Here is a 24,253-nt window from a genome sequence, read left to right as displayed (position 1 = left end):
AAGACTAAAAAAAAATACCTCATCAAATTTGAAAGCGGAGGAAGTAGTATGATTCTGTTGCCATAACCTGAATCAATGACTTTGCGTAATCAGTGACTTTGCAATTGGCCTAAAGCCTCATATCGTCACGCAATGGCATGTGACCTGAAGATCCTTTACACGTCTCATGCCTTGTTTCTTATTATTTCATTCTGCATTTTCCAAGCGAAACAGAAAAAACAAAAACAACTTTAATCGCAAAATTGTCAGAAAATATGTTATGGAGGGGAGGGAAAGAGTGATTTAAACATAAAGCTCAACAAAAAATATTACCATAGGAAAGCAAAGACCAAAAAAGAGGAGCCAAATATATATGTCCCTGGCTCTATCTCTGTGTCCTTTCCCCATTAAATAGGGCCTCCAAACCAAAAAAAAGATTATGACATTGTCACACCATGTCTTTCCTCCTGTTTACTATTGAAGGAAAAAAGTCTTGAAAATAAAAAAGACAAAAGCAAAGAAAGGTCAATGCTTAAATAAAATTCAACGCAGACCAAGTGATGAGGCACCTTAGAACTCCAATAAGGGGGAGGGAGCCAACTGCCAAGGCCGTCAACCTTTGATTTATAAATAAATTGGTCCAAAAGCCAATAACAGCAACAGCCTTCCATAAAACGTAGCCATTTTCGACTCTCCTCCTTCGTTGGAGAGTTATTCTTCTTCACTTCATTTCCGTTACTCCAACGCTCTTTTGAGGTTCCTTATTAGCACTCTTGCAAACTACTGCAATGGCTTTTTCGGATAACTCTGTCCGAAAATCTTTGATCCCCAGTTATCTTTACACGGGACGTTCTTCTAATCTCACTACTTTGGATCATCATGACAAAATGGATAGCTCATCTCAGCCGTCCGTTTTCCCGTCATCATCAACCAAGAATTTCTTGGTTGCGGCACCGAAGGAGGGGTCGGGTTCAAGTTCGGGTTCAGGGTATAAGGTAGAAATGTATACACCGGCGTTCTACGCTGCCAGTGCGGTGGGTGGTATTCTGAGCTGTGGTCCTACCCACACCGCTGTCACCCCGCTCGATATTGTTAAGTGCAACATGCAGGTATTACCATATACTACAGCATAGGATATATCCCTTTTATTTTCTAACCTAGGATTTAAAAGCTTATGAATTCGCAATTGTTTATTGAGTTTTGCACATATTCAACGAATCTTTTGAGATAAATATAGGTTTTGAATTAAAGCTATTGGATTCGAGCGTAACGTAACGATGATGCTTAAGTTTAGTTTTTTGAAAATAACGATCATGAAAACCTGATGCTTAGGCTTGCATAAACTGTTCATGTTAAATTAGACTTAGTTTTGTGTGTTACTTTGATCAAAACTTCATTAAAGACTCACTACCATGTATAATAAAACAAAAGACAATTACAAAGTATTTAAATGAAGCAAAGAAAAAAAGGGAAAAAACCAGAAATTCAACTTCCGTTCACGTGTATTTTTAGAGCAATTCACATATAGTAGTTCAGTTATTTTAATATGACAAAAAATAATTTTGTTAATTTATTATTATAGTAAGTACAATTCATTCACATTATATTGATGTGACAATAAATAGTTTTTATCGGGCGAAGCTAGCACGTCGAATACGGGTTCGGTCGAACCCAATAGCTTTGGTTTAAACTTTGTATTTGTCATTAAAAATTCAATGAATATGTATCAATTACTAATTTAGAACCATAAACTTCAAATCCTGCCGCCGCCTCTGGTTTTTATCACCTTACTGTCGTAGTGGTAAATTTCAGTTACCCTACCAGAAATTAACCCTTGTAGCAAAGTTATAAGAGGAAAAAAGAGCCAAATTTCCACAAAAGTTTGGTTTAATGACGGATTTGATCTCCTTATAATTGACTTGTTTGATCTATCAGATTGATCCTGCAAAGTACAAGAGCATTTCCTCTGGTTTTGGAGTTCTGCTTAAAGAGCAGGGTATTAGAGGTTTTTTTAGGGGTTGGGCACCAACTTTACTTGGTTACAGCGCACAAGGAGCATGCAAATATGGATTCTACGAATATTTCAAGAAGTACTACTCAGACCTTGCTGGCCCTGAGAATGCTATCAAGTACAAGACTTTGATATATCTAGCTGGTTCTGCTTCTGCTGAAGTTATTGCTGATGTTGCACTCTGCCCTTTTGAGGCTGTCAAAATTCGTGTCCAAACTCAGCCTGGTTTTGCCAGAGGCTTGTCTGATGGACTTCCCAAATTTGTCAAAGCTGAAGGCGCTGCTGGGTATATATGCGTATTCTATTATGTTATTGTTAATTTTTTCGTTGTGGGGTTTGATCAATATTCAATACTAACGAAAACTTGGACTTGAATTTTTCTTACAGGCTTTATAAGGGGATTGTACCTCTATGGGGACGACAAATTCCATGTAAGCTTACATATATATGTTCTCTGAATTTTCCATCAGTTATGGTTTTAATGTGTTTTTATTTTGATACTTTCTTTAATTTAAATCTTGGAAACCTTCTCAAACGCGTCATCCTATTTCTTGCAAAAACAATCTGTATAACTTTAATCAGACCACTTACAAGGTAATTACGAGTAAATCTTAATAAATACTTATTAATTAGTAACCCAGTAAAAGCGGTAACTGACCTACTATCACAAGTTAAACTATATTGATAGTGTAAATAAATATATCTCAAATTCTTGACTTTTTATCGGCCGAAGTGCCTGGCATCTGTTTGCTCTTTGTTGAATGTTCCATTGACCGAGTCTAACATGGGTTATTTAACAGATACCATGATGAAGTTTGCATCATTTGAAACCATAGTGGAACAACTCTATAAACATGTCATTCCAACACCAAAAGACCAGTGCAGTAATACTACGCAGCTTGGTGTGAGCTTCGCTGGTGGATATTTGGCTGGTATTCTCTGCGCTGTTGTATCACACCCTGCTGATAACCTAGTTTCTTTCCTCAACAATGCCAAGGGTGCAACTGTTGGCGATGTGAGTATACATTAACCTGCATCCTCTATACTAATATTTTTTTGCAATATGCCTAACAATTTTTTTGTTCAATTTTTCCCTTTTGCCAGGCTGTGAATAAGCTAGGCTTATGGGGTCTCTGTACTCGTGGTCTTCCCCTTCGTATATTCATGATTGGTACACTCACTGGAGCACAATGGGGAATCTATGATTCTTTCAAAGTTTTCGTTGGCCTGTAAGCTTCTTCTACCTTATCTTTCATTTGCTCTCATTGAATCAAGCAATATTTACTCTTGTGATGTATTTATAATATGTTGAACTGATGCTTAGATTCCTCACCTTGCAGGCCAACAACCGGTGGTGCTGCTCCTCCTGCCCAGAAGTGAAGCAAGCACTGATGATTACGTGAATTCATGTGCACCTGATATATTCTTCTTGTTTTTCCCTAGTACTAGAAAGAAACAAGGAATTCTTTCAATTTTAAGTTTTTGATATATGGTAGCATTAGTTTTGCATTCTTTCAAGGTGTGCAGTTACATCCCTATCTTTCGAAGGATACATCACTGGGCTTGAAGTACCACCTTAGTCTGTAACCACGATTTTTGACTTAAAATAATGTCAAACTTATAATGAGAATATGTTGCTTCTCCACTTCATAATTATCATGGTTCTCATGTGATGACATGATATTTCTTTTCTCGATTCCTTATACAGTGTGTATCCAACACCACAAAGGAAAGACCTTCACGAAACACCAGCAAACAGATGATAAGAGTACACACAATATCTTATCAAGGCAAACAGGAAAACTGTTTTTATTGGATCAAGCTATTTCCTTACACTTGACAGCTTTTCCTGCAACTGATAATACATTCTATTGGGAAAAAAACATGACTTCCGCTAACAAAAATTCTAGGTATCATCCTCGCCAATGTTTAATGGATATATCGTATCAAAGACAATCCTTGCAAAGACATGTCGAACTTCCTGTAGGCTACCCAAAGCTAACAACTCATAGTCTATCTTGCTACCTTGTTTAGCTACAAATCCCTTCTCCTTTCCCATTCTAACGCATTGGAAAACCTTGCACGATCTTAAATACAGTGCTAATGGAATAAACACCTGCAAAAGAATGAAAAAAGGAAGAAATTAGCTTGCCCCTTCTTTGTCAGATAATATCAACTTTTTTTTAGTTTATAGCTGTATGCCAAAAATATGAAGAGACATTCAAACCAAGGGCAAACAACCAGGACAGGAAAGAAAGGACTAGTCACGAAGAATAGCAAACCAAGAACAGAAGAATATTAGGGAAATCAGCTTACCAGATCTGAGTACGGCGCTTTAGGGTAGTTGGTCATTGCTCGGGAGACAAAATACTCATCTGTCATATTAGTCAATGCCCTTTGAACAGAAGTTGCCAGTTCCACAACTTCCTCTTTTAAAGCTGCCAAGTCCAGATCCTGAGACTCCAACTCATGAAAGCTTCCATCATGTTGTGTGGAGATCCTTTTAGCTATACTTAATGCTTCTGACAGATCGCCTCCGTTATGGACACCAAGGACAAATGCAGCAACCACCAAAGGATCCCTTGGCTGATCTGAAAGTGCTTTATGGAAAGCCAAAATTGCAACCCTAAAACATAAAGAATTCAGATAAGCTTGGCCAATTGATCCAACAAGGACATTAGCTTCTTAGCATTTTGATGCACTTTGAATTTGAAAAGAGGATGCATCTACATTTTTGGGAACAAAACTGAAAGAGAAAAATGTGTACGAAAAACTTTTTGGCATGCTACTGAGAGAAAAAATAGTTTGAAAAATTACTTTTATAAGCTCTCAGGCACACTCCCCGAGGATCCTGAGAACATGGAATCTTGAGTTTTCACGAACACCATTAGAGAGCCAACAGAGTTCCGATCATACCCCTGAAAACAGTTCCGGCATAGACCCCTTCACGCGCCTCCACGCGCAGCTCCGGCGCCTCCGTCACCACGCGCCGGCGCGTGAGCTGTTTCCAGGCCAATTTTCATTTTTTTCTTTTGGGACAGCCTACTCACGGCTTTATTCCGACCACATCCGTCTACCAATTTCTGAATTCCGACAACTTTTACTTTTTTCCGGCGGCGGGGAATCTTTTTCCGTCCAGATTTCAGCTATTTTTCAGTCAGTATCCAACGCTTTCTTCCTTCTACCTCCTAATATTGAAGAATATCCTTTTCCGGTGTGATTTAAACTCCAATCGAGTTATTCTATTAATATGGATAGTGACAGGATTTATTATCATGCTGGTTTTAAATCTTTTGACATTACAAAAAATTGCTCTAGGTCTGAAGTTTGGTTCGAATGGGTTGAACGCAGCAGGAACCTGATGAGGAAAGCAACTGTAAGCCTTAAAGTCATGAAGTGGGTCGTGGAGGTATTTAATGTGGCCTCAAAGGAGCATGGCAGGGCAATAAGGAGGTGGAATATGAAAGATCACTATGCAGAATTTTATTGCACTCTTAAATACAATGAACATGGAAGGTACAGCAGTTTCATTGCTGTACAGGGGCAGAGTAGGTCTGTTATTATCACACCAGAAGTTACATTAAAGGCAGGGTGGGGAATAATAGCTCAAAAGATACAAAGGTTCATAAATGTCCCAGAAGAAGAGAAGAATATCCATATTGTCAGAAATCCACAGCGGGTGTCGTCCTACAACGAAGTAATCAGAACCAGTAGATGGCCATCAGAAGGGACGAAATCTTCTCCGATCAAATCCAACAATTCCAAAGTCATCATCTCTGGGGGTTCAGAATTATCGGATAAAGATGTGCTGAGAAGGTGCATAGTTGGTAAAGTTCTGACTCCTGCGAAGGAGACTCCAACTTTGAATGATATTAGGAGATGGGCCTGTAACACATGGAAATCTACCTTTGGAGTGAATCTGTACGAGATGAACGATTCCCAGTTCTTGTTTGAACTACCTTCAACAAAGGATGCCGAACATGTTCTTAAGGGTGAATGGCATTGGAAGAAGACCAAAGTGATCCTTGAATGGTGGAAACCTACTACTGGTTGTTGGCCTGAAGAGGTGGAGCGTAATTGGGTTTGGATTAGGCTCCTGGGTCTTCCCATTAACCTCTGGTCACAGAAAGTTTTCAAAGCAATAGGTGATCAATGTGGTGGTTGGATTGAAACAGAGGAGGAGACAACACTAAAAAACCATTTACACTGGGCTAGAATCAAAGTAAAGGGAGATGGAAGTAAGGTTCCGAGATTTATACAAGTGGACAGCGATGGGTATCTATACAAAATTCCTGTATGGTGTGAAGTTCCGGCGACAGTGATGGCAGCTCCAATTGCCAGTGTAGATGGGAGGAGAGAAGATCTGCTGGTTAATAGGGATAGCCTCGAAGATGGGACTTATTCGGCACAACAGTACCTAGGTCACATGGGCACATCGAATGAAGGGGAAAATTTTAAAAATCTTACTCATGTGCCTGACTCACGTGAATTGGACGCTGAATCCTTTAAACAAAAAGAAGTTCTGGGCCACAAACAATTAATTCGTGTGGGCCCAATTTTGACAGATCCATCAACTGATTCTAGGTGCAAAGGCCCAACACTAATAGCCCAAGTTGAGGTATTAAATAGTGTGGGTCCCAATTCTTTTGACCCTTTATTGCAGATGCAGATGCAGATCCAAGAATTTGAGAGACCACATGTGGCTATCTCTAAAGGCCCAACTGATAAGGATTCTAATGGCCCAACTTCTAAAGACTCTAATGGGCCTATTATTAATAACCTAATAGACATGAGGCAAATTTCTGGACCTCAATTGCCATCTTTGGAAGCATCGATGTTTCTGTCTTCGAAGGAGCAGACAGAAGAGATGAAGGAAGACCACTATGATCCTATGCTTTTGGAACTCAATTCTTCTTCTCCTTCTAATTTCTCTCCTCTGGGCATCGAAGAGGACTTGGCTCTGGTTCCTCTAATCTTGCATTTGGTCCAGGGAGATCAACTCATTAAAGAAGGGGATTCTTTGCATGCAGATGATGGTAGCAAACAACTGGTTATTTTTGGGGATCCATCTTCATGTATTGATGAAGAAGCTATTCCAATTGACATGTAAATTCAAAGGGCAGAAGAAGAAGCTTCACTGTGGGTGCATATGAATGTTATCAAACTAGGTAAGCAATTTGGGGTTGATTTTGAAGGGTGTGAAGGGGATGACATGTCTTTAATCATGAAGATTGACAGTAGAAGGCATAAGAAGATGGAAGATATCACTACCCAAAGTAACACTGCAGTTAAACCAAAAGGTCAGAAGCAATTAGAAGGTTAAAATCAGGCATTAAATATAAAGATGGGCAAGCTAGGGTTAGGGGGAGAGGCACCCTCAAAAAGTTGATTAATGAAGATCAACATACTATCATGGAACGTGTGGGGATTGAATGATGGGGAGAAAAGGGAACTTATTAAAACTGCTCTTAATGAATGGAGATGTGATGTAGTAGTTCTTCAAGAAACAAAGATAGAAGGTGATATATCTCGTGTTGCCAGACATTTATGGGGGAGTAGATGGGTGGATTTTGTCAATCTTGAAGCCATTGGTACTAGTGGGGGAATTCTTATCATGTGGGATAAAAGGGTATTAGAAGGGGAGTTGATTATTTCTGGAAGTCAGAGTATCTCTTGTAGATTGACTACAATAGACCACAATTTCTAATGGTTCATCACAGGGGTATATGCCTCAAATTCTAGAATTGAGAGGCAAGACTTATGGTGGGAGTTGGCAGCCTCAAGAGGACTTTGTAATGGGCCATGGGTGGTCTGTGGGGACTTCAACACAACCAGACACTCAAATGAAAGAAGCAACAATCACCGTCTCACCAAAGCTATGAGAGATTTCTCTGACGCAATCAATGATCTACAGTTAGTAGATCCACCACTTTTTGGGGGTTCCTTCACTTGGAACAAAGGGAACAATCAGGGGATTGCTTCGAGAATTGACAGATTTCTTTTTTCCATTAAATGGGATACACACTTTAGGAATATTAGACAGTCTACTCTGCCAAGAATCACTTCTGATCATTGTCCTATTAAGCTAACTTGTGGTGATTGGGAACAAAGGAAACCTTCATACTTTAAATTTGCAAATTGGTGGTTGGAGGTTGACGGCTTCAAAGAAATGGTTAAAACTTGGTGGTTATCTTTTGCGGTACAAGGAGACCCAGACTTTATTTAAGCAACAAAGCTGAAACTCCTGAAAAGTAAACTAAAGGAGTGGAATGCTGCTAACTTTGGGGGATCTAGCAAAGAGGAAGACAGAGCTTTTGAACCAACTAACCATTCTTGATGTTTTGCAGGAACAAAGAAACCTCACTGATGATGAACTGATACAAAAAGCCAACATTGCTTTGGATTTCAAGGAAATATCCAAATATGAAGAATCCTCCTGGAGGCAAAAATCTAGAGTTCTATGGTTAAAGCAGGGTGATAAGAACACAAAATTCTTTCACAAGATGGCCAATGCACATAGGAGATTCAACACCATAGACAAGTTGGAGATTAATGGGATTGAAGTCTGTGATCCAGTAGAAATTAAAGGAGAACTCATCTCCTTTTATAAACAACTATACTCTGAGGCAGAAGCTTGGAGGCCTAATTTTACTCCTCGGAATTTAGCTTCAATTACAGATGAGGAGCAAAGTTGGTTGGAGAGGCCTTTTGAGGAACAAGAAATTCTCCATAGTTTAAAGCTATGTGCCATAGACCAAGCGCCAGGTCCTGATGGTTTTTCGATGGGGTTTTTCATTACATGCTGGGAATTTTTGAAGGTCGACATCCTACAAACTATAGCCAATTTTCACTCTCTTGGAATTTTTGAGAAGAGTTTAAATGCCACATACGTGGCGCTTATACCCAAGAAGAGTGGAGCCAAGGAATTAAGAGACTTCAAACCAATCAGTCTGATTGGGGGCATCTACAAGATTATTTCCAAGACTCTAGCAGAAAGACTTAAGAAGGTGGTAGATAAAATGGTGAACAAGCATCAGATGACTTTTAACAAGGGAAGACAGATCATGGATGCTACCCTCATAGCTAATGAATGTGTTGATAGTAGACAGAAGGAGAAGAAACCAGGGATCCTATGCAAACTAGTTATCGAAAAGGCATTTGATCATGTTAATTGGAGGTACCTGATCAATATTCTGAAAGTTATGGTTTTTGGGAATAAATGGCTTAAATGGATCTTTTTTTGTATCAGTACAGTGAAGTTTTCTGTCTTGATTAATGGATCTCCTGAAGGCTTCTTCTCTTCAATGAGGGGTAGGCAAGGAGACCCTCTATCTCCTTTCCTCTTTATTTTAGCCATGGAAGGGTTGAGTAGCATGATGAGAGCCTCTACTATCAGTGGTTGCTTGAAGGGATTTGAAGTTCAGAACAGAATTAATAGCATGGAGATTTCGCATCTATTGTATGCAGAAGATGCTCTGGTTCTTTGTGATGCTGAACCTGCCCAGCTAATGCATTTGAGGCTGGTTCTCACAGTCTTTGAAGGTATCTCAGGCCTTCATGTTAACCGGAGAAAGAGCATGTTGGTGACTATTAATGCAGTTCCAAACAGTCCAATTCTAGCTGGCATTTTGGCTTGTGAAGTAGGAAATTTACCAACTAAGTACTTGGGACTATCTTTGGGTTCCAAGAACAAAGCTGCTGATATATGGGAAGGGGTACTAGATAAATGTGAAAAGAGACTTACAAGGTGGAAAGCACAATACTTATCCCTAGGGGGAAGGATCATTTTAGTGAGCTCTATCCTGGACTCCCTACCCACCTACATCATGTCCTTATTTCCTATCCCAGCCAAAGTAAGGAGAAGAATTGACCAACTGAGAAGGAACTTTATTTGGGAAGGCAACAGGGAGTCCAAAGGCTCCCATCTTGTTAACTGGAACACTCTCATCTCTAGCAAGAGAGTTGGCGGTCTAGGCATCAGAAACTTAAGTTTGCATAACAAGAGTCTCTTAATGAAATGGTTATGGAGATTCAACACTGAGAAGCAAGCCTTATGGAGACAAGTTCTCAACTGCAGGTACGAGCAATCAGGACACTGGAGCACCAAACCAGTGAGAACTCCTTATGGAGTTGGCAATTGGAAAGCCATCAGAAATCTATGGGAGGAATTTACAACAAACACAAGCTTTAGGATAGGAAATGGGAGGATGATATCATTTTGGCATGATGATTGGATTGGTCATGGAGCATTAAAAGATCTTTTTCGTGATCTGTTCAATCTCACCACTACGCCGAATGCCACAGTAGAAGAAACTTGGAACTCCCAGGGCTGGAACCTAATTTTCAGAAGGCTTCTCAATGACTGGGAAGTCACTAGAGCTACTGAGATTCTCAAAGTGCTAGAAGGTTTTGCAGGATTAAGTGGGGCGGAGGATTCTCTTACATGGAAAGGAGGGAAGGGCTCTAAATTTACAGTCAAGGTTGCATACAACTATCTATCATCCGGAGGACACCCCAACTATCCTTGGCCTTGGAAAAAGATTTGGAAGATCAAAGCACCATTCAAAGTTATTTGCTTTTCATGGTTAGTGATAAGAAAAGCCTGCCTCACTCTAGAAATTCTCCAAAGAAGAGGTATTCAGACCAGCTCTACATGCTTTCTATGTCAACAGGAAGATGAAACCAATGAGCATCTTTTCTTACATTGTGTTATTACTAGACAACTTTGGCAGCTCTTTATAGCATTAGCTGGTATTGTTTGGGTAATTCCCAAAGACACCATTGGCCTGATATGCATCTGGAACAGTATTAGGGGAAGAACTTGTCACAAGGAATGGTGGAAGATTGTTCCAGCGTGCATATGGTGGACAATTTGGAAGGAGAGGAATGCAAGATGTTTTGAAGGCAAGAGCAGTTCAACAGAGAAAATCAAGAGTTCTTGTATTTATCTTTTTCATTTTTGGTGTAAAGAACAGTTGATAGGTGATGTAGAATCACTACTAGACCTTTTTAATTCTCTGTAAGATTTTCAAGGGTTGTACATGTAAATATTAGATACCAGCCCCGTTTTTTGGGTGCTGAAGAATATAATTGTTACCTTTTCAGAAAGAAAAAAAAATTGGCATGTTAACATACACCTTCACACTCACATTCTTTTAAAATTATTAGTTCTTTGACTAGGAATCACAAATGACAGAGAATATATGCACATAACTAGGCAGATTTCAGGTGCAATTACTGCTCAAAGAAAAAGTGCAGATTGTGCAGCTCCAATCACTTGAAAATTTTAGGTATGTAAAGCAAGATGAGTTAGCTCCAAACAAACAATAGAATCCGTCACTATGAGGCCAACAAATGTGCCAGATTTCTCAGTAAGATTGTTCACTTGCATGTTTTCAATTACAACAACAATGACAACATCTACACCTTAGTCCCAAACAAGTTGGTCTCGCCTATATAAATCCTCATTGACCATGTTTCTCCATTTAAATTCATCTCGGGCAAACATCATACAAAACAAAATAATTAGAAGTAAAAAGCACTAAAAGTTCTCATATTTGCTAAGGGCATAAGAATCTCTAATAAGGCTAAAAGACTCTTAGAAAGCATAGGTCTTAGCAGTAAACATACTAACATGATTAAAACATATTACGAAAAATTCTGCACTTGCATGTTTTCAATTACTTGCCAAAAGTATTGTTCGCTTGCATTTATCTGACTGAGAAATCCGTTGAAAGAGTTACACTGGGGAACCCGAGGGTTTGCAATTCTATCATATATGGAACATTGGCACATTTGGACCAGTAAACAAGCCCAGTCAACCTGACTGGGAGAATCGTGCAAGACATTCTAGATATTAAAAAGTTAGAGCAGCAACTTCTCTGTCAAAATTATTTTTTCTAGGGGTACATAGATTTTTTTATGAAGTCAAAGATCACACACAAACATATTTGATTTGTCCTTTAGGTTTCCATTTCTACCTAGTATTTTCAATGGTCCTTTATATACATATATGAGAATTTTGTTCTTCAATTTTCCTTTTCAATCTAGTACCTTTAACAGTCCTTTAACCAACTTTTTAGAGGAAAAGTCCTGGTGCCAGACACAAGAGAATTACCATGCAGAAATAGGAAAAATAGTACACAATCCAGTGAATATCCCATAAACTGAAAATGAAATTGATACATAGAACGCTTACAAACCATCTTACTTGCTGAAGCCTGTGCAAAGAATCTTACCATAAGCTACTGTGGCATGGCCTATCAGGGGCCAGTAATTTATCGAGGTTGGAAAACAGAGACTGCAAAGGAAGCAGAAACAGGTTAATCATTATAGCTTTGACTTCTTACTCATCAAACCAAAATCAGCATAAAATGGATTCAAGAAATGAGATACGCAAAATTTTAGCATGTCAAAACTTGCGTTTTGCAACTAAAGGAGATATGTGACAATTATATTCATGGTATTAAAACGGTCCATCAACAAAAAGATAGGGAATCAGAATAAAATCCACATTTGGATGTTGGTAATTGATGATTTGCACAAATAGGATGCTAGAGAAACCATGATTTATCTTCATTGTAGTATAGGCCATCTAATGCAAAAGAAAAAAATAAACATAAGCAGGACCACATGTATATTCTAAAAATGCACATGCACGAGATTTGGTATTGTTGTCTTAAAAAGTACTTAATAATCACACATAACGATGTAATCTTTATGGCACATTAAGACAATCATGACCAACTCTTTGCTAAATTTAAAAATTATTGCTTCTTCAGCCAGTGCTATTCTCAAATCCATTATTTGCATTTACAAGAGCATTGATTCTAATGAAAATGGCCCCAGTATGAGATCCACGACTTTATGATTCTCCATTAGATCAACACCAAGTTAATTGCAAACCGACAAAAACTGAAGTTTCTTGTTTTCTTCTCTCTTATTGGCTTCTTTAGGAGAATTTGAGTCCGTGATCATCAGATTTTCATTGAATGAACTTATGGTCCAAAATCCACCACGTCAAGGCGTTAATCACTTTTTAGCCAATAATGCAGCTATGACTAAGCATAATAACTTATAACCCCCCTTTTTACCATCACCTCAAGGCCAATATGTACTACTTTTTGAGGGGGGAAATTTTCACCCCCAAGTACCTTATTGAGGTCAGGAGTCTATGGTGGACCCAAAAAGAAGAAATGAAACACCTAGCATCCAGAGCAAGATTTATACAAAACAATTACCAAAAGCATGTTAGACCTCTTATCGCGTCTTCTAAAGCCATAGTAAACGAAATATGCTGCCTGCAAATTAAGCTATATCAGAAATGTAATTAAGTTAACCATAAGGTGCAACAGAGATTCAGAAGAGATTCAGAATATATTAACCTGAATTGGCAAAAGTATTTCTAGAAGACCAAATTTCCACAACAATCTTAATGAAGCCTCAGCAGAGCCATAAGCTAACATGTAATTCATTTCCATGAGGAGCCTTCCCTGGAAAAACCAAAGCCGAATAGAACATTTTGAAGTAGTTTTAGTGCTTTGACCTATTAAAATAATAGGTTTAGTGCTTTGTTGGCAGAGGCAGATCTAGAATTTAAAGGTGGCGGGTGCCAAAATTTCCTTTAATGTACACCTTATAATAACTACTAATATATAATTTGTTTGGAACGTTTGTCCGGTTCATTTTTTTAGTTTATTTGGGCAATTTAACAAGCACTTTATATGCAAATATAAAAATTACATCAATTTTCAGACCCTACTTATGGAATTTCATTGGGTATATATGTTATTATTGTCGTATGAAAATTACATTTCAGACATTAAGAAGCAAATATAATTAACATTTTAAAGAAGGAATCACACTTTTATTATTAATAATACAAGTACAATCAATATTTTCACTAGGGAACTACATTTTTTTGTATGCTAAAAATAAATTTGCACAAGTAAAATAAAATCTTTAATAAGGGAACTCTACCGATCAGAATAAGGAAAAAAAATCTTCAATAGATAAATTATACCCCATAAGTAAATGCAAAAGTAGATAAACTACAAGATCTCAAAACTTAAAATCATAAATATAATGCTTGCGAAATATTCATCATAATTTATTACTAAAGAGATTTAAATTGTATTTAACAATCGTAGAATAACACAAATTTTCATGTTATAATAAAAAATAAATTATAAATTAATTTTGATCTCAATCTAAATATCAAAACCCAAGTTTTTTTATTTTGAAAGAAGAAAACTAAAAGATTTGAGAATAAGAGAAATGTTTATACTATGAAATTTTAAATTTTGAAGGCTCTTTTTTGAGTGTTCTTGCTAAATATCACAAATAAAGTAATAGAATAGGGGGGGGGGGGGGGAATAAAAATAATAAACGACAAATAGGAAATTAGGAGGTAGCCAAAAAGGAAAATGACTGGGATAAAAGAAATAAAAAGCACAACGAAAAAGGAAAGTCAGACAACGTTCAAGATAAATTCGAACTAGAATTTTACACACAGGAAAAACTTTCAAAAAGGTCTACCAGTCATGGCACCTTTGTCTAGTTTGCACACAGGATCATATATTTAACCTAATTTTAAAAAATTTATACATAAATATATAATAATTTTACCAACCGAACGGGTGCCATACCACCCCCACCCATAAGGGTGGATCCGCCCCTGTTTGTTGGTAGACCAACATACATTAGGTATAAACATTACACGCATAAATACACACACACACACAGAGAGAAAGAGATGTTCTCCAAGTACCCTATCAAGCCTCAAGACGGAAGATGATAAGTTTTTGATAGAAAGAGCCGTCTCCCTTCCAAATCGAAATCCTAGTCTGGCAGCAATTCTAACTGCACGAAGGATTCGAGCTGCAAAGGTAAAGTAAAACTATTTTTGTTACATAACAAATATAAGTTAAACGATTACAATAAAGCAATGAAGTTGCTTTAGTGTAAAGAAAAAGAGCAAAGAAGTTGGCAATTTAAGCACTCGTGTATAGTATATAGAGAGAACAGGTCATTCAAGCAAGATTATACACAAAGCCACTAATGCCCGAACAGATAGAGGACTTAACTATCTATCATTCAAGAGTCAAACTTCACTAAAGGAACAGGAAATGAAAGGGAACTCACCGCGATCCTCTATGAATGAGAAACTGTCTATCATTCAAGAGTCAAACTTCATTAAAGGAACAGGAAATGAAAGGGAACTCACCGCAATCCTCTATGAATGAGAAACTAGCAGGCCCGATTGTCCGTACCTGTAGCACAAGTGATCAGATCAGAATGGAGAGGGACTAGGGTAACAATTAGACCTCATCAAAGATTATATGCACACTTTAGCTTTCCTGATATCATCCACTCCTCCCATGTAATCATAGACGAATTTTGAATAAGGGTCAAACATCAACCTGAGCAAAAACAAAGAGGATAATTTGCAATTGCGAGTAGACAATATGAAGTGTCAAGAGTTTTTAGATAAAGTGTAGATGTCTACTGAAATATCTCCAACCCATGATAAACTAAGTATAAATAATCAAAAAATTCAGTACAGCACAACACTAATGAAAAAGGGTTGGCCAATGCGGGACAATGACAAATGCAAAGTCAAGAAGGTGCTAGGATCAGATATGCAACCCATTAATTGTAAAATCTCTATGCAAACAATTTCTCCATCGAAAGTGGTCCTTCTCATCACAGTCAACTGGCTTCTCAAAAGATAAACTCAAGCCCCTCTCAGACCTTATTCCTGAGGTGTGAAAGCTTGAAACCTAATCAATAAAAATAAGATGTGTGTCATAAGCAAATAATATTAATTTGGAGAGCGCAAAATGATCTTTGCACCTAGATTGGAGAAAAGTGAAAAAGATCATGGCAAACCTCCACAACTTCAGTATCAACATGCACATGGCAGATTGGAAACCGTCTTCCAACTATCTCACAATGTGAAAATGTTCTCCTCACCTGAAAATACAATTAATATTCAGATCACATGTATATTCGCCACGGATATAAATTATTCATGTATTTTCAATATATAGAAATAAGATTTTAAAATAAAATACGAATAATAATATCTTACTAATTACAAAAAATAACATGAACAATAATATTCTATTCTCACATTTTTCTAATGAATATTGCAAGAAGAAGAATACTTGGAAAAGGAGAAAAGAAGAAGCTAGAAGTCAAAAAGGGAAGAAAGACACTTAGGCCAATATAACTCTCATATTGGCCAAAACATCTTGATAGATTTCCAGCTCTGAAGAAAAGTGTCATCTTTCGTCAACATATTATGTAGGAAATGGGAGAGAGAAGCCACATTGGCCAATATAGATTCCATTCTGACATAGCTCATTTTGCCAAAGTGGGAAGTAACCAAGACCCATCTGTTGATATAAATAGCAAGCTCAGTTTGTAAAAGAATCAAGTCTTTTTGGCAAGACACAAGAACTAGTCTTGGTCTCTTTCTTGGCTTTTTCTTGTAGCAGAAATATTTTTTTAGTCTTTTAAATTCCTACTTCGCTTTCTTACTTCATAGTTCATACTGGAGTTGTAACATTTGTCTCAGTTATAATACAAGCTTGACCTGAAATTTCCATATTGTGCTGGAATGGAAGTTTTTATTTAAGTATATATATTACTTCTATCTATAAGCTATTCTTATATTAATTTTGTAATGTTAACGTAGGCAAACAAAATATTACATAACTAATGGGTAGTGGATTGAGAATAAATTTTACTCCCTTTGTTCCAGTTTATGTGAACCTATTTCCTTTTTTGTCTGTTCCAAAAAGAATGACCCCTTTCTAAATTTAGTAACAATTTAGCTTAAACTTACAATTCTACCCTTAATGAGAAGCTTTTATCTACACAAATACTCGGGCCCTTTTTGACTTGTTTATGACCACAAATTCCAAAAGTCTTCATTTTTTCTTAAACTCCGTGCCCAGTCAAACAGATTCACATAAATTGGAATGGAGGGAGTATTAATCTATTATTCCAAGCCTATAATCTTGCTTACTTTCGTTTTAATTCCCACAGAGGAATTGTTGCAGAAAAGATTATTGATTTATAATAAAAATAATTGCAAGAGGTTTACTAGCTTTCAACAAAATTCAGGATAGAAAATTATTTTGACGAAATTATTTTGGTTTAATCGTCAGTAGTAATATAACATATAATTCACATAGCCTCACTGAGTGTTATTAATTAATTTATTTCTTAGTGAGAAAATTATAATTATTTTAGCAATAAGTAATTATTCTTAACAGAAATACACGTCGAAATTGAGATTTTATTAAAATATTTTTATCAAGTGAGTTAAGTGATTCGTAACTCTAGCTATAACACAGCGATGTGTCAATCCCATGTCGAAAGGAAAAAATAGTTCAGATAATATTTTTTTACTGTAAGGTTTCACCTAATATATGATGGCATTTGATGTTACCATTGCATGTTAGAAGAGAAAAAAGTTTAGCTAATAAAACCAAAGTCTTCACAATTGTCTCTAATTTGTAATACACCCAAGACAATTTCTCCAAGCAGCTGAATTCTCAATAAAGATTTAAACATAAAACCATCAAGGTATATTTCCTGTTAAATCAGGCGACGCATCCGAACTTTGTGTATTTTAAATTCCTTCAACTGCTGAGCTGAGATTACACTCTGAGTGGGACAGAATGGAAGGAATGGTTCCAGAGCTAATAGTGAGAAAATTAATTAAATAAACTACATAACATTATATGAGCTTGAAGGCAAGAAGCAAGGACAATGCATAGTAGGAGGGGGTTTTGAAGTTGTTGGGGTACGTTTTTAGGCATTAAAGTCCTCCTATGTTTGCTATGAAAAGGCTCTAATTTTACAACCCTGGAAACTGACAAAAGGCAGTAACGACATCTATAGTGTTAATATCTAGTATCTACTATGAAATCTCATCGAGGATGACTCACAACAAAATCTACCATGTCCCTAGCACTGCACATGCAGAAGAATGACCAGTACACAATTGAGATGCAAGACTAACCTCTTTAAGTTCAGCTGTAGTTATAATGTCAAAGTCTTTGGGCGTTCGTTTTAAAATAAGATCCCGAACACAGCCCCCCACAAGGTAAACTTCAAATCCTACATGATAGATGGAAAGAATTTTTCATGGAATCAGAATTCTAAGAAAGACATTGAACTGATGACACGTGGAAAAGAGAACACTAAGAGATTACTCGCAGCCCGTATAGCTAAAGCATTAGATAACAATTTATCAAGTAACTGAAAAAACTTCACCACAAAATCAAAATCTAATAGTTATCCATCATCAGCTGCATGTTATGCAGCGATAATTATCCACAATATAATCATTACTAGCTCTAGATGATTGGGCTCCGAACCATCTTACATCATGAGCAATAAGAACTGAAAGACCAAGAAGCAATTATATATGGAGTATTAACATCACCTTTTTTTTGGGGGTGTGTGTGGGGGGGGGGGGGGGGGCAAGTATTTGGTAGCTGTTAAATGGGGGTCTCAGTGGTTGCAGTTTCTCTCTGCATTTTATTGCTCCATGAGTGCTCCAGGATTCGTTCATCATGTTTTTACTGTAAAGGAGTTTGAAATTTGGATCTTCAAACAAGATTTTGTTTAAAGAATAAAGAGAAATCTCTTCACAGGGACTAATTAAAAGTCCCCTGTTAGGGTGTGCGGGTAGCAAATTTCTTTTATGGGGAGTGGGGATTCTACTCCTGTGAAGTTACACATCTCTTGTCAATAACCTAGGCAACGAAAAGGGGTCTGATACTTCAACTAGAGGAGCTACCAGTTGGTTCACCAAACCCTCGCCTAGCGTCAAATTCCCTAGATCAGAAGGAATCCAATACACGGGGTAGATGATTCATTGCTAAACTCAGAAAAATAGGCAACAGGAACAATCTCCCATCATAGCTATCACCTAAAGCAGCTCAAAAAAAATTAACATGATAATTAGCCACGTCCCAAATGGTAAATCCTACATACATTGCATTTCTCTTAAAAGAAGCATGGATCTCAAATATGTAATTATAAATAAGCAATAAACACCAACACCCTCAAGGAACTCCCACGCAAAGCTTAAACCCTCTTTTATTCTTGTTTTACACATGTTTATCGCCAATAAATGTTCACCTTTCACTCTCTGCATTACTGCTGATGGCAGCAAAGGACAAAGCAGAGTAACATGAACGATGGAGCCTAGTCCTATTCATTACGTTTGCCCAAATAGCTAAAAAACAATTAATTTACATGGCCAAAACAAGTACTACTAACTACTACTGATTGTTATAATTTAATAATCCAAAACAAAACTAAACTAAAACATAAAAGCAGCAAATTATAATCAAGCCCGCATTATTTAGTACCTTTACTTTTGAGACCATTAAGAACAACTCTTGTAGGCTTAGCGATCATCGAACTGCTAATTCCTAATTCCTTGGAGTTGAACCTCTTCCATTCCGCTGGTTCTGTAATGCCACTAGGATTTTATCACCTTTTCTTTTACTTTAATAAAAATTAAATTTCTCGAAATTCAACTACCTTTGCCACTGTCGGTCTCTTCAATTGCTTCAATTGCTGCGGCACAGCTAACAAATACCTGCAGAGAGAATTAAAGAGTACTTCAAATAATATTCCAACTTTACAGTAAATAAACGAAAAATAGGCACGTGCATTTTCATGAGTAGAGAAAGAACAAAGAGGCACCTTTCGCATGCCATGAGAGAGGGGGAAATGCGGACGACAAGAAAATGCGAAACCACTGGAAATGGCCATGGTTCGTTCTAAATTTATGTTTCTGCAACAATGAATTTGGGGTTTTGGTAGGGTTTTAGAACAAGAGGAGAAGCGGTGACGATTTTGGACTCGGGTCGGGCTTGGTCTTATTCAAATGATTGGGCTTCTTGGATATACATGGCCAAGTTTATGGGGCTGAAGCCTCAGGCATCCCATAGCAGGCCCCTTGGCATTTCTCTCGCTCAACTTCTGAACTCTTTAAGATTCTTCTGGTCTCAATTTTTTTTGGAATTGAAGCATAATTGTAGTTTCATAGATGTTGTAACTTTTTGGTTTGAGTTATTTAATCTGATTCAACCAATTTTATGATAATTTTTTTTTTATATTGACAAGTATCATTTCTATCTAAGAAATTAATTCCTAAAGCTAATTATTAACTACTTATCTTTGTTAAACTAATTATTAACTAGCTTTAGGATACGTGCGTTGCACGTGTTTATCGCGTCAATCAATTAAAATTTATGTAAAAGAACAAGTTATGTAAAATTGTAATGGACATTAAAGTAGATGCAAACATTTGTTTATTAAGTTAATGCGATAGTTAGAGTTACAATAATTGGACCTACAACGATAAATAATTTGATTAAGTTTGTTATATTATTCCTAAATAGTAGGGAATTAATTAAATGATTATTTTTAAATATTAGGGAAATAATCGAATGACTATTTTGTCTAATGTGAACTCTATTTTAAAAAAGGTAAAAAAGGCGAACGATATTTCGTTAAGGGTCTTCGTGCTTTTAATATAGTATAGATTAGTTCTCCAAATCAATAAATAATTAGAAGCAATTTAATAACCCAATCATAGATTCTCAATGTAATATTAAACTATAAAGGAAACAGAAAATTCATGGATCTCTTTATCAAAAATTAAATAATGCACCCACGCATTCAAATGACAATTGTGTACATAATTTCACATCACTTCTCCATATCCATTGCCAAAATCAATAAAATATGATTATTTGGGTTTTCATAGTTGGGCTTTACGCAAGCCAGTTCAGAAACCTTGGTTCCGTCTTCCTTCATAAATATGGCCATAAAAGGAAGTCTGTCCAGCGAATACTCATCGGTATTTCCATTTCACGTTCTCTACACTAGTATTCGTACCTGCGCGTTGCGCGGAGAATATTAAATATAATTTTTCATAAGAAAGCATTACTTCAAAAATATGATAGATAAAAAGGAGCATGCAAATACTATTATTTTATGAACATGTAAATGCACCATCAATGTATATATGGGATGGAAAATAATAATATCGGGAATTACATCACAAAACCTTGTAGCAACCACAAGAAGTCTTTACAATTTAATGTTTTCACATGGTGTTTGAGTATAGTAATATGAGCCCATGGCAAGTCACCCCACTTTGTCATGTACTTTGATATTGCTTTTTCATAAGAATTCTCTTCTAATTCATTCGACTGCTCAATTGCTCTCTGAATCATCGATAAAATAAAATGAGAACTTTAATAGTAGTTGTTAAGTCTTTTATGAAATTTTTCAAGGCACTTGAAGGGGAGAAACTTTATGTTATAGTTCTATCGTATAAGTTCAAATTATCAGAAAAATATGATTATCCTACATTCATATTCACATGCTTATAAGTAGTCCTAATAAAATTTGAATTATTAGAAAGGTTATGCATTGCTCCTTTTGAACTGCAAAAGTTGCCTAAAATCAACTTATCTCCTCTTTACTAACTGATGCAATCGGAGTATCAATATCTCTATCAAAATCAATTTATTTCCTCTTTAATACTTTTCATGGGAGGCAGATATTTTATCCTAATTCTCATGCTACTTTTTTCTTAGTTGGATGTTCAACGCCAATTCAGTAGAAGTTACTCATCCAGAGATGAACATCAAACATCAAATTACAGTTCTAACTCAACCCCTATACTTTATGCAATAATTTTGTATCTTCTCACATTTGCATCTTTCTTGAATCCTTGCCATCCCAAAAGACAATTGTTAACAACTAACTGCACTTCTCCCATAATATGCAGCCTAGGCCGGAGCAGTAAATTGTAATTAAGGTGGATGGTCTCAGCAATCGAGTTTTTAATTGGGAGTACAACTTTATTTCGATACCATATTTCAAGTGCATAAGAAAGGAGAAGTAATAATATAAAGATGTGACAAATAGCAAAGCTTCTTTGGAACAATTCAAATGCCTAAGAAATAAGAAGTAATATCAATGTAATTCACACTCACACAAATTAACGTAAAACTATAACTATTGAGAAATAGGAGGAGAATGTACCATAGAAATAGAAGCAAGCTTTATTGAATGATGGAGGAGATCAAGTATGTCTTCTGCCACCGTATGTAGTAGTTAAAATAGCATGGCAACATTACTAATTATTTATGTGGACCGGCCCAACCAAACAAAAATAAATGTTCAAAGGTAACCAAATTGTAGCTACAAAGTAATATTATTTTAATTTATAAGAATTAGTTTCTGTAACAGAACATATATATCAAAGGCTATTGAGTCTTTGAAACTTACGTTGATATGAAAATCTTAACATCACTAACATATTCCTTCAATTATTTTGTAGTCGATGAACTTATAGGCTTATTGTTATTATATTATTTCTTAAATAAGTCCCTATTAGGAACACCTAAAGAAATATATATAGCATTAGCCACGGGAAATACCAAAGTCCTCTTCATTGTTGCATCAATTAAAAGCGATGTGGCTTATTATTTTTGCCTTTAAGAGTACGTTTGGAACATTAATACATAATCTTTTCTTCCATATTCTTGATAATGGTATATTGCATAGACGTTCCAGATCATATGTCATCATCTGATAAAATAACACATTCCTTTGTGGGTTCGACTATATAGTATTAGAATTTGAAATTCTCGCATAAAAACTTCATTTAAGGCAAAAAAATACGCCGATGAACAAAACTCAAATGTTTTATTCTAATAAATTAAGATTGATATTAGTACGAAATAATTTTACGTTATTTGGAACTCATTGATATGGAGAGATTTGTTCTTCATTTTGTAGCACCAACTATTATTAATTTCTTCTTTAAGTACAGAATTTTGAGATCACATTGTTTCAAATATCATTACACACCTGGAAGGGGTGTGAACTTTGGAAAGTCTATCTGTTAAAAAAATATAATATATAGAAAAACTAAATATACATGATTAAATACAATTGTATATCGGGCTTGCTAAAACATTTATTTTCTTATCAACATGTGCTACCAAACAAAAGCTTTTCTATTAGCTGATAAAGATGAAATATAGGTTTACAGAAGTATATATCTATGTTCAGGGATTTGCTGCTAGCGAGTGCTTTTTGCCCTACTATTCAATTGCCCATTCTTTTTCTACACAACGGTGATATTGTCTTGTATTCTTTGCTCGCTTTAGTGCTGGTTAGTTATCTCTCTCTAGAAATGTAAGTTTAAACTTTTTGTCTCGGGCAACTCTTTTGTGGTTGAAACTGATGAAGCTGGTGTTCTAGGTATAAATAAAGATATTGCACCAGTCTGACTTGTCCTGAGCCTGTCCAAATAGTCTTGCACATGTCCGACTTGTTATGTGCTTGTCCGACTTATCCTATACCTGTCCGACTTTATCTTTGACTTTGGCTCAAAATTGTTTGTTTCACCATATACAGCGAACATATGTAGAAGGCGACATACCCTCTCTTGATAAACATAAAATACAGAGGGTAAGTTGCAAATCTACCATCAAAGATTCATGTTTTATATAGCAGTTTGTTAAATGTAATACTATCGGCCAAAAAAGTTCTAGTTCAAGCAACCAATTTAGAAATATGTACTTAATGTATTTCGAGCTCATTTATATGTAGACAATAATTCATGAAGTTTTAGCTTATGTTGCGTCTGTCCGACCTGTACCGGGCCTATCTGACTTGTCATGTGCCTATCCGACTTGTCCTACACCTTTTTTATTTAAAAAGTTTAAGTGATTGTTATCTCTTTCATAAATGTTTGTGAAGATTGTAAGAGTGTTTCTCTCATTTAGGAAGTGGAAAACAGTGTCATTAGGCATGTATCAAAAATAGAGTAATAACTTATTTGAGCACACTTTAATATTGGTCACCTTCTCTTCTTATTATGTTACGGAAGTCAGAAGTTGTTATGAATTGAAGGACTTGATTGTTCCTAATATTTTTTCATCCATTGTTTTAAATATTGAGATTGAAGACCTGCAACTCAATCATTTGAAGATGCATATTTGCACAAACATAAATAACAAAAAAGGATAAGGAGTGAATTCTGCACCTGTGCGTCGTATTTTTTTTATCAACATCAGCAGATAAGTTGCTATCCAGATCTTCATGTATGGGAACTAACTCTACAATACATGAGAAAAATTAGAAGAATGGCCTTAAATATTGATATTGAAGCATGATGCATATGTATGTCACTTATTTGAA

General features: G+C 36.2%; 2 protein-coding genes across 2 annotated transcripts; one reads left to right on the top strand and one right to left on the bottom strand.

The window, feature by feature from the left end:
• The first annotated feature begins 231 nt into the window (after positions 1–231).
• Positions 232–3,643, top strand: LOC104237839 (mitochondrial phosphate carrier protein 3, mitochondrial-like). Its single transcript, XM_009792066.2, has 6 exons — positions 232–1,088; positions 1,915–2,276; positions 2,378–2,421; positions 2,791–3,005; positions 3,095–3,219; positions 3,331–3,643. Exons 1-6 carry the CDS (start codon positions 768–770, stop codon positions 3,368–3,370), a joined length of 1,107 nt encoding a protein of 368 aa, XP_009790368.1. The 5' UTR covers positions 232–767; the 3' UTR covers positions 3,371–3,643.
• A 129-nt stretch (positions 3,644–3,772) lies between these two features.
• LOC104237840 (uncharacterized) lies at positions 3,773–19,934 on the bottom strand. The gene is made up of 14 exons (XM_009792068.2): positions 19,727–19,934; positions 19,562–19,619; positions 19,387–19,488; positions 18,027–18,124; positions 15,881–15,964; positions 15,638–15,771; positions 15,339–15,411; positions 15,216–15,261; positions 14,760–14,869; positions 13,375–13,482; positions 13,231–13,290; positions 12,229–12,290; positions 4,307–4,616; positions 3,773–4,106 (listed from the first exon to the last, which is right to left on the bottom strand). Exons 1-14 carry the CDS (start codon positions 19,793–19,795, stop codon positions 3,897–3,899), a joined length of 1,524 nt encoding a protein of 507 aa, XP_009790370.1. The 5' UTR covers positions 19,796–19,934; the 3' UTR covers positions 3,773–3,896.
• Between the last annotated feature and the right edge of the window lie 4,319 nt (positions 19,935–24,253).

This window comes from Nicotiana sylvestris, chromosome 3 (assembly GCF_000393655.2).
Source record: "Nicotiana sylvestris chromosome 3, ASM39365v2, whole genome shotgun sequence".
NCBI classification, from domain to species: domain Eukaryota; kingdom Viridiplantae; phylum Streptophyta; class Magnoliopsida; order Solanales; family Solanaceae; genus Nicotiana; species Nicotiana sylvestris.
This window is presented reverse-complemented; position numbering and strand designations above follow the sequence as displayed.

Bases quoted from the DNA above. Each gene is read 5' to 3' on its own strand.
- LOC104237840 (XM_009792068.2), bottom strand. From the start codon at position 19,795: ATGGCCATTTCCAGTGGTTTCGCATTTTCTTGTCGTCCGCATTTCCCC. The intron at 19,620-19,726 runs GTGCCTCTTTGT...TTCTCTCTGCAG, and splicing joins TCTCTCATGGCATGCGAAAG to GTATTTGTTAGCTGTGCCGC. The intron at 13,483-14,759 runs GTACTTGGAGAA...TGGTTTTTCCAG, and splicing joins CCGTCTTGAGGCTTGATAGG to GGAAGGCTCCTCATGGAAAT.
- LOC104237839 (XM_009792066.2), top strand. From the start codon at position 768: ATGGCTTTTTCGGATAACTCTGTCCGAAAATCTTTGATCCCCAGTTAT. The intron at 2,422-2,790 runs GTAAGCTTACAT...GTTATTTAACAG, and splicing joins ATGGGGACGACAAATTCCAT to ATACCATGATGAAGTTTGCA. The intron at 3,220-3,330 runs GTAAGCTTCTTC...CTCACCTTGCAG, and splicing joins TTCAAAGTTTTCGTTGGCCT to GCCAACAACCGGTGGTGCTG.